This window comes from Cynara cardunculus, assembly GCF_001531365.2.
Source record: "Cynara cardunculus var. scolymus isolate 2C chromosome LG 17, CcrdV1, whole genome shotgun sequence".
Classification (NCBI taxonomy): domain Eukaryota; kingdom Viridiplantae; phylum Streptophyta; class Magnoliopsida; order Asterales; family Asteraceae; genus Cynara; species Cynara cardunculus.
The window spans coordinates 32469338-32483615 of NC_037544.1; the positions used below are offsets into that span (position 1 = coordinate 32469338).

General features: G+C 38.7%; 2 protein-coding genes across 3 annotated transcripts; one reads left to right on the forward strand and one right to left on the reverse strand.

Moving 5' to 3' along the window:
• The first annotated feature begins 2725 nt into the window (after positions 1 to 2725).
• Positions 2726 to 5401, forward strand: LOC112499993 (leucine-rich repeat extensin-like protein 6). The gene has a single exon (XM_025103250.1). It carries the CDS (start codon positions 2726 to 2728, stop codon positions 5024 to 5026), a length of 2301 nt encoding a protein of 766 aa, XP_024959018.1. The 3' UTR covers positions 5027 to 5401.
• A 438-nt stretch (positions 5402 to 5839) lies between these two features.
• Positions 5840 to 13539, reverse strand: LOC112501145 (probable protein phosphatase 2C 44). 2 transcript variants are annotated; one of them, XM_025104817.1, is made up of 7 exons: positions 13304 to 13536; positions 11594 to 11845; positions 8500 to 8578; positions 8302 to 8421; positions 7793 to 7947; positions 6826 to 7013; positions 5840 to 6145 (listed from the first exon to the last, which is right to left on the reverse strand). In XM_025104817.1, exons 1-6 carry the CDS (start codon positions 13352 to 13354, stop codon positions 6876 to 6878), a joined length of 795 nt encoding a protein of 264 aa, XP_024960585.1. In that variant the 5' UTR covers positions 13355 to 13536; the 3' UTR covers positions 5840 to 6145; positions 6826 to 6875. The 2 variants fall into 2 exon arrangements, with proteins under 2 accessions (XP_024960585.1, XP_024960584.1); XM_025104816.1 differs by having other exon boundaries at positions 8302 to 8578; positions 13304 to 13539.
• Positions 13540 to 14278: the final 739 nt, after the last annotated feature.

Genomic DNA, 14278 nt, shown 5'->3' on the forward strand with positions numbered 1-14278 from the left:
TGAAATTACAGATACATAAATACATCGAAAGGAAAAAGGGATTATCAACAAATCAATGAGAGAGAGGATCAACAATCCTCATTGGCTATATGGGGTGTGTAGTATATATAGAGGATACAAGTGGCTATTTGTGAGATATGAAGAAATGCCTATATCATGCCCCTCATGTAATTAGTGTGTGAGTCAAGTTGTGTCCCACAAAGATTGTTTCTAGTTCTAGAAAGAACATATCTACTAGGTGAATAGCCAAAACCTTAGAATTATTTGGGCTATAAACTCAAAGGCAACAATAATTGAACATGTAATCTTGTAAAACAAACAAAGCTAAAAATGGAAAACTATCCCAGACTTAAGAATTAAAAAAATGCCATAATGGAGTATCCCTCCTTTTGAGCAGACATGGGTTGTACGAGTGGTTGGAGATTCAACATACGATTTAGAAGTTAAAATAAAAGCACAAGGCTTACATTAAAGAAGTTCTGAATGAACTATTCAATAAAGTGTCAAAGATCATCGAGGTTCATCCTCTACCACTGCAGATCTCTCGAAGAAGAAAGAGCCCTTTTGATTCTGAAGAAGGACCATCCCACAAGAACGAGAACAAGACAAAATTCTCAGTAGATGAACTTTTCAAGAATTGGAAGAAGCTAGATATCTCAATGCTGAACCTAACACTGCTTGAGAAGGGACCCTTCACTCCCAACACAGCGCATATGAAACCTGAGTATCCTCTCCTCTGCAAAACTAAATATGGGAAGCCTTCACTTTGGTGACCACGTTTCTGGAATGAAGGGGGTTCACTTTGGGCAAGGTTTATTCTTAGTATTTATGGGGCGGATGGAGGTCTTATTGACTTGATTGTTTCAAATGAGGGTTCTCTGACTAGAGGGGATCTTAGGGGATTGTAGGAGAATTTTTCGATGGTAGGGATTTGGAAAAGTTGGGGATTTACTTATCGAGATCTTTTTGGCCAATGGTTGGTGATGGTACTTCTATCTCTTTTTGGACAGGTAAATGGGTGGCCAATTTTAGGTTTTGTGATAAGTTTCCTACTCTTTAGCTTGAAAAGTCCTAAAGAGGTATTGGGAAATATAAGATTTTGTGGCAAGGTGAGGGGTGTCTTTGTCTTCAGGTTGGTCGAGAGATCTTAAAGGTGGAGCTTTAAGTGATGTGGAGGAGGTCGATGGTTTGATCTATAACCTTCATCCTACCTCAGCCGCTAAGGATAAGTGGGTTTGGTTACTTGATGTTGATGGGGATGTTCTCGGTTAGAGGGTTAAAATGCGTTGATTGACTAAAATTTTATGACATCTGAACCATATAAATAGAACAACTCAGAATAAGTTAATCCCAAGGAAGGTTTTGATCTTTTTATGGCGACCTGACAAGATTGACTTTCTGTTACTTTTGTGCTTAATAATCATGGATCAAACTTCATTCTTCCTTATGCCCGAGATGTGGAGAGTTGTGGAAACTATCGATAATTGTTTCGTTCAATGTAAGAAGGTATCTACTAATTGGTTGAAAATTTTCAGGTGGTTGGATCATCAATCGTCAATCATGGATTCCATATCGGACTTGGTTGAAAATTTTGTTAATGTTGTTTCCAGTGTTCAAAGAGATCCATCATTGCCCAGATGTAGCATTAGACATGTGTCTGCCAATACGACAAGACCTATAGCATTTCTGTAAGGTGTAGCTCACGCTATGTCATTTTGAGGCGCATCATGGCATGTGTGTTGTTACAAAGCGTGACCTTTTATATAAAAAAAAATCTTTTGTTTTTTTAGTTTTTTTGTGTTTTGACACTTTTAACTTTAAATTTTACACATTTATGGATTCATTTAATCACATGGCTCACAATATCACAAATTCATACATGTCATGAACTCACGATTAAAACGAACTTGTAAAATTACATTTCTATTGAATATTTAATCAAAGAATATTTATAATAATTTATATAATTTTTCTTTTTCTAGTATTACTATCTAATTTAATAATATATATAAAAAACATATATACATATACATAATTACATATATGACATACAAATTTATCGTGCTTTCAAAACATCACTTCCTCATTTTGAGGTATAAATTTTATGAGTTTACGTCACCATCATGCCTCATACTATTTCGAACATAGGTTTTAACATCTTTGGTTGACCGTTTGGTAAAAAAGCAAACACTTTCACATTCTCTTACATGTTACCCTTCCAATCATCAAGAAATGGTTGTTGGGTTTTATTTGCCCTACACGGTAAGACCTATACAACTCCTATATAATGCTTGCTTTTGCTTCTTCAAGAATGAATATTGTTGACTTGGTCAATGTTGAATTAAAATAAAAACAAAATGACAAAACTACTGATTTCAATTCCAAACTGAAAAACTTAATATACAATTAAATCTATAAGTTTTGTAATAAATTTAATTAAAAGTTCCATTTAAAACTTTAACCAACTTTTAATTTGGATTTTACTAAATTGTATTTTTTTAATAATAATAATTAATTTATTAGAATATGTATAAATAAAATTGGGTAAATCTTGTAAACAAAAAGTAGTAGTACAATAATTCAAATAACCAATAATAATGAAAAAACCAAAGCTTTAAATTCTGACACTGGGGGGAAATTTAACAGGAATCCCACATTGGCCAGTTGGCCCATTTATTCGTATTTTCTCTCTCTCTCTCTCTCTCTCTCTCTCTCTCTCTCTACCATGCCTCCGCCGCGCTTCTACTCCCTCCTCCTCCTCCTCCTCACCCTCTTCATCTCCGTCGCCTTCCTCCAGATCTGTTCCGCCGCCGATGATGACAGTGACGTTAACGATCTTGTTTTCGAGAACCCAAGGCTCCGACAAGCCTACATTGCTCTCCAAGCATGGAAATCTGCCATTTTTTCCGATCCCTTTAACTTCACTGTCAACTGGACCGGCCCAAACGTCTGCTCCTATGGCGGTGTCTACTGCGCTCCCTCTCCAGCAGATCCCTCCATACGTGTAGTCGCTGGAATCGACCTCAACCATGCTGATATCGCCGGTTACCTCCCAACGGAGCTCGGCCTCCTCACTGACTTGGCCCTCTTTCATATCAACTCCAACCGTTTTTGCGGTACTGTTCCCACGTCTTTCAAAAACCTCACATTACTCCATGAGCTTGATTTAAGCAACAACCGCTTCGTCGGAGTTTTCCCGACGGTGGTCCTGTCCTTGCCGGCGTTGAAGTATTTGGATCTTCGGTTCAACGAGTTTGAAGGGTCTGTTCCTTCGAAGTTGTTTGATAAGGATCTTGATGCGGCTTTTCTGAACGACAACCGGTTTCAGTTCGGTATTCCGTCCAACTTGGGTAATTCGCCGGTATCGGTTCTTGTTTTGGCGAATAACAATCTGGGTGGTTGTATTCCGGCGAGCATCGGACAAATGGGTGGAACTTTGAATGAAATTATTCTTATGAATGATAATCTAACGGGCTGTTTGCCGGTGCAGATTGGATTGTTAAAGGAGGTGACGGTTTTTGACGTCAGCTTTAACAATCTTCAAGGGCCGTTGCCGGCGGCGATCGCCGGAATGAGGAGCGTGGAACAGCTGGATGTGGCGCATAACCGGCTGACAGGGGTGGTGCCCGCTAGTATTTGTAGGTTGCCCAGGTTGCAGAACTTTACATACTCGTTCAATTACTTCACAGGTGACGCGCCGTCGTGCTCTGCGGCCGGGGGTGGTGGCGGAAAGGCGTTTGATGACTCAAAGAATTGTATTGCTGGAAAGGCGAATCAGCGGTCTGCTAGGGAATGTTCTTCTAGAGATGCCCGTCCTGTTGATTGTAGGAAGTTACAATGCGGTGGTTCTTCGTCGCCGTCTGCTCCTACTCCGACTACCCCGACTACCCCATCTGTTCCGACCACCCCTACTGCTCCTACGCCGACGACACCATCTGTTCCGACTACCCCCACTGCTCCTACTCCGACGACACCATCTGTTCCGACTACCCCCACTGCTCCTACNCCGACGACACCATCTGTTCCGACTACCCCCACTGCTCCTACTCCGACGACACCATCTGTTCCGACTACCCCCACTGCTCCTACCCCGACGTCGCCATCTGTTCCGACTACCCCCACTGCTCCTACTCCGACGTCTCCATCGGTTCCGACTACCCCCACTGCTCCTACTCCGACGTCGCCATCAGTTCCAACTACGCCGTCTGCTCCAAGACCATCTCCTCCACCGCCTACTTCCGAATCTTCGCCAAGTGGAAAATCACACCCTCCACCCCCACCACCAGTAGCCACCTCTCATCCACCTCCTCTAGCACCACAGCCGCCGTCGAGCTCCCCCATTATGCCACCACCACCTACCGAGGGAAGTTCCCCACCACCTCACGGAAGCCATGGATCTCCGCCACACGGAAGCCATGGGTCCCCGCCACACGGGAGCCACGGATCGCCGCCACACGGCCACGGTTCCCCGCCACACGGTAGCCACGGATCCCCTCCACACGGTAGCTACGGATCCCCACCGCACAGTAGCCACCCATTGCCACCACCCCCACCTCCAAGTTCTGACTCTTCACCTAAAACCCATTTCGCACCACCACCACCAACTTACCAACCCTCTCCGCCTCCACCACCCCAACATGGACATTCTATTTCTCCGGCTCCATCACCGGAAGAATATTCTCCACCCCACGGCAGAACCCCATCACCACCACAAACACAACCCCCACCATCCCATTCACTTCCTCCACCACCATCATCTGGATGCGCTCTACCAACACCACCACCACCACCTCCACCACAACAATGGCACCATCCACCATCACAAACTCAATCTCCACCACCACCCACTAACCATCATCATCCATCGCCACCACCTCCTCCACATCAAACTCAATCTCCCCCTCCACCTCATAAACATACATACCCATCACCCCCACCACCACCCTCGTCCGATGGCACCCCTCTTCCGCCAGTAATCGGGGTTTCGTACGCCTCTCCACCACCACCGGTAATTCCCTATTATTAAGCAAATCCATATCCTTGTCTATCTATACATACAGAGCATCCGCTTTTAATTTTCCTTGAAATTAAGGAAAAAGAGCATAAAGAAATATGGATAAAATCTGCAGCTTTTTGGGGATTTGGGGGCTGAGATTGATGTGATCTTCTTTTTGAGGAGATTTGCGTAATTTATTTGTGTTTTTAAGTATTTAAATTCTAATGATATGATGATCATCATGTATAATTTGAGTTTCCAAACTAGGAGGAATTCGTAGCTTATTAGAATTCATTATTATTTATGTATTTAGTATGAATGTAATAAACTTGTTATTCAATTTGCGCCTTCATCCAAATCAATTTTCCAACAAAAAGTCATCCCAATCTAAGATGCTCAATTTATTTGATCGTGTCTGGCCTTTCTTCATTTGGCTGAATATATATAAACATTTTCTTATGTTTTCTTTCCGAGAATATACATAAGGTTGCACCTTTGATATGCTTATGTGATCTTCAAGCTGTGTCTCCGACTGTTATGGTTCAGCATACATTGAAACCGAGGCAAATTCGACTGTATTGGGAATGATCTAATCAGCTGACTGGTTCAAAATCTAGTTGTTGGGTTCAGTATGGTTACCGGTTCAAAGAAAGAGCCTGGTTAACCGAATCATATCTATCAACTATACATTGAAGTAACTAATAAATAACTAAACCTTATAAATATGTAATCTAATGGCAAATCCCATTTTTCTTCAAAGTTCAAACCTCTTGCTTTCTGAAAATTTGGCAGATACAGCAGAGGCCAAGAATGTGACTGGATTTGTAAGGCTACCACCGGATTGATCAATATTTCACAATGTAAATCGATTAAATCAAAAGCATATACATGTCTATTTGAAAGTACATATAAATAAGCTCATCAACCTTACGGATACCATTAAATAATGTTTACATCTATGTGTGCGTTAAATGTAGAAATATAGGTAGAAAGATAAATAATGATAATTTGCAACGGATAGATTACATGTCAGAATAAAAGATGAATAAATTGTAGTTCACCCATACATACCTGTCCATGGTTTTATAACAAGTCATGTGCTGGGATCACATGGCTCTTCAAACAATACCATTCACTCTGCTCAGCCAGCTGCACATTATATTTATTCCACATTCAATTTCCTCAGATATTCATTATCTTAACCCTACATTTTATTTTATTTTATTATTTTTTGCTAAAAAGATACAGAATATGTCGGCACTTATCACCCCCAAAACGTTCATTACAAGCTATAAAGCAATTTCTTTTTAACTCATTTCTACAGGAACCAAAAAACAAGAGGGTTTTTGGGATGATAACATTTTGACATTATATTTGAACAAATACATAACATTCTAAAAGGCATTCCTATGTTAGGAAGAGTCATAGATACGTTCTTGAATCTTGCATTCAATCAATAAGACATGATGTCAATATGTAGATTGAAACCAAACAACATGAAAACAAATTAATCACATTTCACAAGCTGTTCAACAAATCAAAATAGAACCGGAAGTGCCATCCAACCTATAGGCTATACATGAATCCCCTAAAATACCTTATTTCTGTATACATATACAAACCGAAAAAAGGGAATTATTAAACAACAGCAGAAGCAACACACCAGCCCCAAAGAACCCGGCCAAAAGAAACCAGATTACGAAGGTGTATTTGACAAGGTATAGGAATATGTTTGTATTGATTAATTTGAGCTAGCTACATTTTACAAGATCTTGGTTTTACTTACCCATATAACCATCTAATCCAATATAAAAAAGAGGAGGCGTTACCGAATAGAAGACGTTCAGACATGGCAGACGGTGTGGTGGTGATCTGTTTGTCATCCGAACCGAATGACAATGCACGATATATCGTCTTTGCTTTTCCTTGCTAATGCCTCGGTGGTCAAACGCTTGGCTGCTGCCAGGGGATCTTTGATAGATTTCACCATCTCGATTGCCTCATGGTTGGCCATCACCTATACCAACACAAAGGTATCAAAATATACACATGATACATTCACACGTCAAAGATCTTGTTGCCAAATCCAAATAATGCCGAAGTTATATCACTTAGAAGTGCTTCAAGTTTGTCAACCTCATTGACACAGAATACCATGGTACAGAATCTAAAATGGAATCATTTCAGATTTCACACCGTTACATTCGATGACTACTTTTAAGGCTGAAAGCCTTGAAAATCTAAGATAACACGGTTATGCTGGCAGAGGCAGACCCAGAGTTTTTTTCAACCGGTGGTACCATCTCACCATATAGGTGAAAGCTATAGAAGGTTTTTTTAACAAAAAATAATAATAGATATATTTGTTGCTAGCTTCCCTTTGCAAGGGATTTTGTGGATTCCACATCCCTCCTGCGCTCTAATTAAAAAAAATTAAAAAACAGAAGCTATTGAAAACCCCAAAATTAAAAGCTGAAAAACTATAAATTTGTTAATGGCGGAATTCAAACGCACGCCCTCGGCCCTCTACAAACAAGAAAGGTTAAGCCAACGACTTAAACCGACCCTGCCATCGCATATGTCTGTCACAAGTTTAGTTTTAAGAAATATAGAAGCATTACGGTTAAAATGGAATAATCTTACGGTAGCAAGGGCCACCTTAAGGCCTTTGGTAGGTCTACCCCTGTATGCGCCATTAGTGCCAAAAGAAAAGATAGGGTATAAATCTTCTCTACATAATAGATGAGATAAAAATAATAACCGAAAACAAACTTAAAATAAGCATCAATAACGGACCTTCCACAAGCCATCACTTGCCAATATCACAAGCTCTATGGTGGAGTCGATGGGTACATGTCTCGTGTCGGGTTCTGAACTTAGATGTGCTTTAAGGCTTTGGTCTCCAAAGGCACGAGCAACAGCAAGTTGGCCGTTGACTCGAGGAACGTCACCTTAAGAAATAAATAACAAATTCATTATATTTTAGAAATTGCTGAAGATATGACACAGTAACGGGACTAGAAGATGCAAGCACCAGCAGTGGCAGATCTAGGAATTTTGGCAATGAGGGTCGGAATTTAAATTTATAATTTTTGGGGGTCAAAAGAAGAAATACATTTATAGAAAGTAAGACTATAAAAAAAATGAATTTTTGAAACTTTATGGAGGCCAATTGTCCCCCCTTCCCCCTTTTGGTCGTACATCCGCCACAGTATACCAACCAAAGGGAAATTGGCCTAGTAGTATCCAAGTTACTAGTAGATCTCAACCTCCCTTACGAAGTAAGTTCGTTTGGATGATTTTACCTGGAAGAGTGGTCACAAATCCACCCTGTTTCTCAATCCTCCTCCTTTCTGTGCGTGGTTCATGGTCCACCGTAAGCTGATTGGATTCTCCCCTCTCGCACAACACAGCTCTGGAATCCCCTATGTTTGCCACCCACAGGTCTTTGCCATCAATAACAATTGCCGTAACTGCAGTTGAGCCACCAGGACCCAACTTACCAGAGTTCTCGAGGATAAATTTGTCGGTAGAACGATATGCATTCTTGATTGCCTTCTCGGGATTTTCCCAAAAATTTGGCTACAAAAGTTAATACAAGGGGATCAGAATTCACGACAATACAAAACTATCAGTAAGGTGCATGATAAATTAATTAACGTCGCTTCAGGGCCGTTCCAATATTTTTGGAGTCCCTTATACATTTGTACCAATGCTATAGATCAACTAGACAATTACAAAGTCCTACAAATTACACCAACAAAAAAATACCTTAAATTGACAAAGGAACATATGAAATTCAGTTAAATAAAATCATTTTTCTAATACTTTTCTAAGCACAATCTTCAATCAGTTCTCTATAGTTTATAATCAACTTTCTCTAAAGAAAACCATATTTCAATAGCTATCCAGGCTGAAATAACAAGAAGGCTGAAGGATTGGGCTAAAACACGAGCTAAAATAACAGGGAGAAGGCAGAAGGATTAGACTAAAACACGTATAACTTTTAGGGCCCCAAACATTTTGGAGGCCCTGTTCCATATCTCAATTTGAACACCCCCGACACGGCCCTGCATCGCTTCCACTAATATATAACATCGAAGATACTAGAAGGGAATGATCGGATACACCCTTAGAGGCAAGACAGACCCGACAGTAATAGATGAAACAAACAGGGCTCTAGATATTAATAGAAAATCATGTCATTTTTTTCATGGTTTCTGTAAGCAATATACTATTAAGCATCGACTTGGCTAGAAAACAATGAGTTAAGGGAATAGAGCGTGGCACAAATATGCAACTATTGACCAAATTAAATATTCTCCTATTTTGAAGAGGTTACACATATTTTTAAACGACAAAATATTCATTATAGTTATGCATGATACTTGTCCAGAATACAAGGCTGTTGAAAATAAGGGGACAACTTTTCATATATATCAGGGAAGGCATGTCTATTATTGTGCACTTCTCTAAGTGCCTCCATAGTTAACATATCAATCCAAAAAACACAAATGAATTGTTTTACCAGTTACATATAGCATTCAAACACCAAATCCACATGCTGTTTTACCCAAATATTAAGTCAGGCAAATGATGTATACTTCAAAAATCTATAAAAAAAAGGAAGAAATCGGCCTCTCCCAGCTTGCATTGGAACCCGTTGGCTTCTACTAAAAAGAAAAGATAAGGAAGGTATGTTATACCAACCTCAGGGTCAAACGAGGGGGTGGGTTATGCCAAAGAGCTCTATTCCACTGTGGTATAAGCCGGAGGGAGTAAAAAATTTCTAAATTCTCATTCAGGTCAAATTGGCTATGGGAGTCGACTTTAGAAACTCTAGAGATGCTATAAATCCATTTCACTTCCCATTCCCTTTTCGGTTACTAGTCATAGCAACAATGAACATAAACGAGAATTCAAGACACTTCCAAACAACAACAACCATCAAAAACAAACAAAAAAATTAATAGCTATTTTGTGGTTGACATGATTTTTCAACTTGAGAACCAAGTAGTCTTAGTACATTTCCTACATGCTTACCATCATACCATTAAAAGAAATACAAATTACCTATTTCTTATCCATTTTTCATGAATCACTTCTTGATTGAGTGCATATTTATGACCATTAGACATGTATACAAATTGATCTTAATGGAACCAAACAAAATGCATAAAGAAAGAAAATTTTCATGGACATAGTTATGGGAAAGATCACCATCAAAGCTACTTTGAATTCACTACAACCCAATACAGGTAGAATCTGAATTTTGCTTCTTTTGACATAAATGTGCTTTCTTTCCACCTTGTGAATCAGAATCAAGCATGCATCTCAAGTCACCATAAGCCACTTGACACAAAAAGAACTTTAATTAAGGAAAACTGAAGCCTTGGAGATCTAGGTCTTTGAAATTTAACGAATAACTGTCACATAGTTAAGTATAGCCTAGGTAGCCTTCTGTTTCACCATAAGCCATTTGACACAAAAAGAACTTTAATTAAGGAAAACTGAAGCCTTGGAGATCTAGGTCTTTGAAATTTAACGAATAACCATCACATAGTTAAGTATAGCCTAAGTAGCCTTCTGTTTCCTCTATCATGTAGTGCTATTCATTGGTTTCCTGAGTAGTTTTTCTCTTCTTGTAGATGATTATGAATATGTGTGGTCCCATCTCACAAAGTTAGAAAATAATAAGGTACGGCTGAAATATCTTGGTCATGATTCTTAATGGGGTAGAACAATGAGACACAACATTTGCCATCATGTTGTATAATTAACTTCAGTTTTTTACACTTGCTACTTCAAAATCGCAAAGGGATGAATTATAAGGCCAAATGGATGATAGTGACGAAATAGATGACAGAGTAATTGTGTATCCTAGTTGTAACCACCCACATCCACTATGGGGTCCCTACCAACTAATCCAATTTTGGAAACTACACAAGAAATAAAGCAAAATCACTCTAGAAACATATTATTCAATTAAGATCAAGCCAACATAATGCATTAAAAAATTAAGATTGCACATGAAGTTTTGTTCTTGTCACTCTTATCAACTATTGTTTGTTAAATCTGATTTACTAAATTATTCATCAACTTGGGCACCATCAAACTAAGCACATGTCCATGAAGAAATAATCATTCAATCTACAAACTCTACTTGAATTCCCCAATAGTTCTTGACACCCTTAAAATGGGCAACGTGAGAAGCACTGAGTCTTATGTGCAAGGCTCATGACTGAATTTTAAAATGTATCATACCTTCTAAAGCTCACTAATTCCACAAGGCCCGTCATGTACTGATATTGGCATACAAGTAAATTTCAAGATGTAAACCTACATTAACAGCATAGAACAAGAGAGATACCCAGTATGAAAGGACATGCAATTAACCCATAATTATTGAATTTCCTTCTAGCAAACCCTACAAATTATTCTGACTTCCTACTCAGGAAGCATATAAAAAGCTTTCAACACAACTGGCCTTGATAGACTAACAGACACTTCATAAGTTGAGCGCAAACCAGTTAAATACAGCATCAATGCTTGATTCTTAATGCAAGAAGAAAAGGAGCATGGTGGAGCGGGACTTACCTCACCAAGTATGTTGTTAAAAAGATTGTCTTTCAAATAACTTGGTACACAATCACCCAGGTGGCCATCAAAAATAGCAAACAGTCCGAGCTCATGGCCCTTTATGGTTCTGTATTCAGCAACATGGTAGTCTTCCATGTCATGTCCAGACTGCCCTTCTACCAGGTGAAATCCATGAGACACTTTGTTATTAGATGACTTGCTTTTTCCTTTTCCAGTGTCTGATGAAGATGCATCAAGGCAAGCAGCTTTCTGTGATTCCATCATAAAGGGAAACATTAATAAGGGAAGAAACAAAATTTTCAAATTAAACTGAAATATTCAGTTATATCTTATAAAAGCGGGTGCGAGAAAGGAAGTAACACATACAGGTCTCGGATAAGAAAAGATGCATGCCATGAAGGGTAGTATAGAGTGTGAAACTACAGTAATGGCAGAGGAAGTCATAAAAAAGTTCTCACAAGGCTCCCTCAATTTCTAGAAAGATATGTTGTACTTAGAGGACCATGCTAAAGAAGTCTTGACGTGTAAAACACAATCTCTTAACTTGCATATCATTTTTTATCAAGAAACAACCATTTTGAAGGAGAAGTCTCAGTCAAAATACACGCCATATCGGGTATACACACACTCAAACACCACCACCCTTTTCATGAAAAAAAAACTCTGTGTCCAGGAGTTGGGGTTGGGGCTATGCCAACTAAAGGAATAACAAATGCCAAGCACATATGCCATCCTCTCCCAGAACAAAATTCCAATATCCAATTCTGAAATTTCTCAGGGGTCTGGTTGAATTTAGTATTATTATCAGCAGCTATAGGATTATATGATTATACCCTGATATGTGGTTTCATCAAGCATCTATTACAAGTCAGGTCGTGAAGTCCAAAAGTATAAAATCTGTGCTTTCCTTAAAAGGTTGTATCTGATTCATCCAGAATCCATTTAATGGAGCATTTAAAATGCCTTCTACTTGTTCTTCAGTGCTCTTTCAATGAAAATTGTTCCGTAAATATTTTTTATATCACCTTTGCCACTAATTCCAGAAATAATCAAACCACGAGTAGCATTCTTTTTTCCACATCAAGTAAACAGATTAAGACATCTAAGACCACCTCAACCTAATTTCTAGAAATAAAGATTATATACCCTCCCGGCTCCCAGAAAGAAAGTTCATTTTCAAGTTTTGGAAGCCTTTCTCTGAACTTTTTAACTTCAGAAGTAATAAAGTAATTATTAAACAATAAAAAGTACTACGTTCGAAATTGAATATAGAAAGTATTATACTTAATTTTCAAAATCGAAACTTATACATGTGTGTGGGATGTCGGAGGGAGTAAATGAAAGAGCACGACTCTGAGCAAAATAAGAAGAATCGTCTCATCCACCGGATCAGGCTTATTTTCTATAACCGAAGGGATAGCGAATTACAGGCCAATAAGGTTGCAACTACTCAATCAAAGAAAGATACGTACGCCAGACATAAACCTATCTATCCATTGGAAGGTCATCATGAATTTACCATCTGCTTTTAAGAATATAACACATGCATAGCCAAACAAAATACATAAAATTAACTTCTAATACACAAATCTAAACGATCATAACACCAAAATTTCAACATCAAAAGAAGAAAATGATACACAAATTCAATAGTTCAATAACTAATCAAAATTATTCAAACTACGACTGCAAAAACACAAAAGCCACCTTGATTTTGTGGAGGATTCCACCAGTTGCAACAGGATATCTCTTCTCCATCCTTGCCCTTTCTCTAAAACATAAAATCAAAACGGAATTCTTTCCCGCGGTTTTATATTTTTATAATCAATCAATAGTTTAACTTCGTCAAGATTGGTAGGCGTACCGAAATCACCAGAATGATTTCACACAGATCTCTCTCTCTCTCTAATCTCTCTCTGCAAGTGTTTGAAGTCAGAGACAAATCTCCAAGTCTTCGAAAGGGAATACAAGGTCGTTTACTTTATGGCGGTTTTATCAAGAACATCATATCTGACCTCATACCCCCTCAGCTTATACTTATTGTCCAAAATGGTCCCTTATTATATCATCTTTAACAGTTTACCCCCTCCTCTTCATCTCTCCAAATACCGGTTTGAATTTACTAAAACCGGGAAGAGTTATCCGGTGAGAAATTTACATAAACTACCTTGAGGTTTTTCTAGCTGTCAATACTAACCCTCAAGTATATGACAAAGTGGATTCAACCCTCCACATAAAAAGAGCCTTTTCTCGGATTTATAAAAACTAGTGTTATACCCGTCCGTTGGTCAGGTAAATAAGAATTAACAAATGAAAGAAAAAGATATGTTAATCTGGCCATGCTAGTCATGAGTAGGCTGTGAACACGAATGATATCTCGTAATTTTTCGCACTGTTTCATCTCTTCTCTTAAGAACCATACATTTCCAAGCCAGAACAACATCAACACATATAACAAAATTAGAGTTTTTGATTGAGGATGACAATAATAGAGACCAACATTACTTTAATAATCCCTCTTTTCTCCCCCAATCTATCGATCCATATGATCTTAAGCCAAAAAAAAACCTCGACCGTATTCTAGAGAAGAAGTATATAGAGGATTTCTTGTATCAGAGAGCAGCACTCCATTTCTTTTTTGGGGTTAAAGGATGGATTATATCAACACACAAGCTTTTCTGT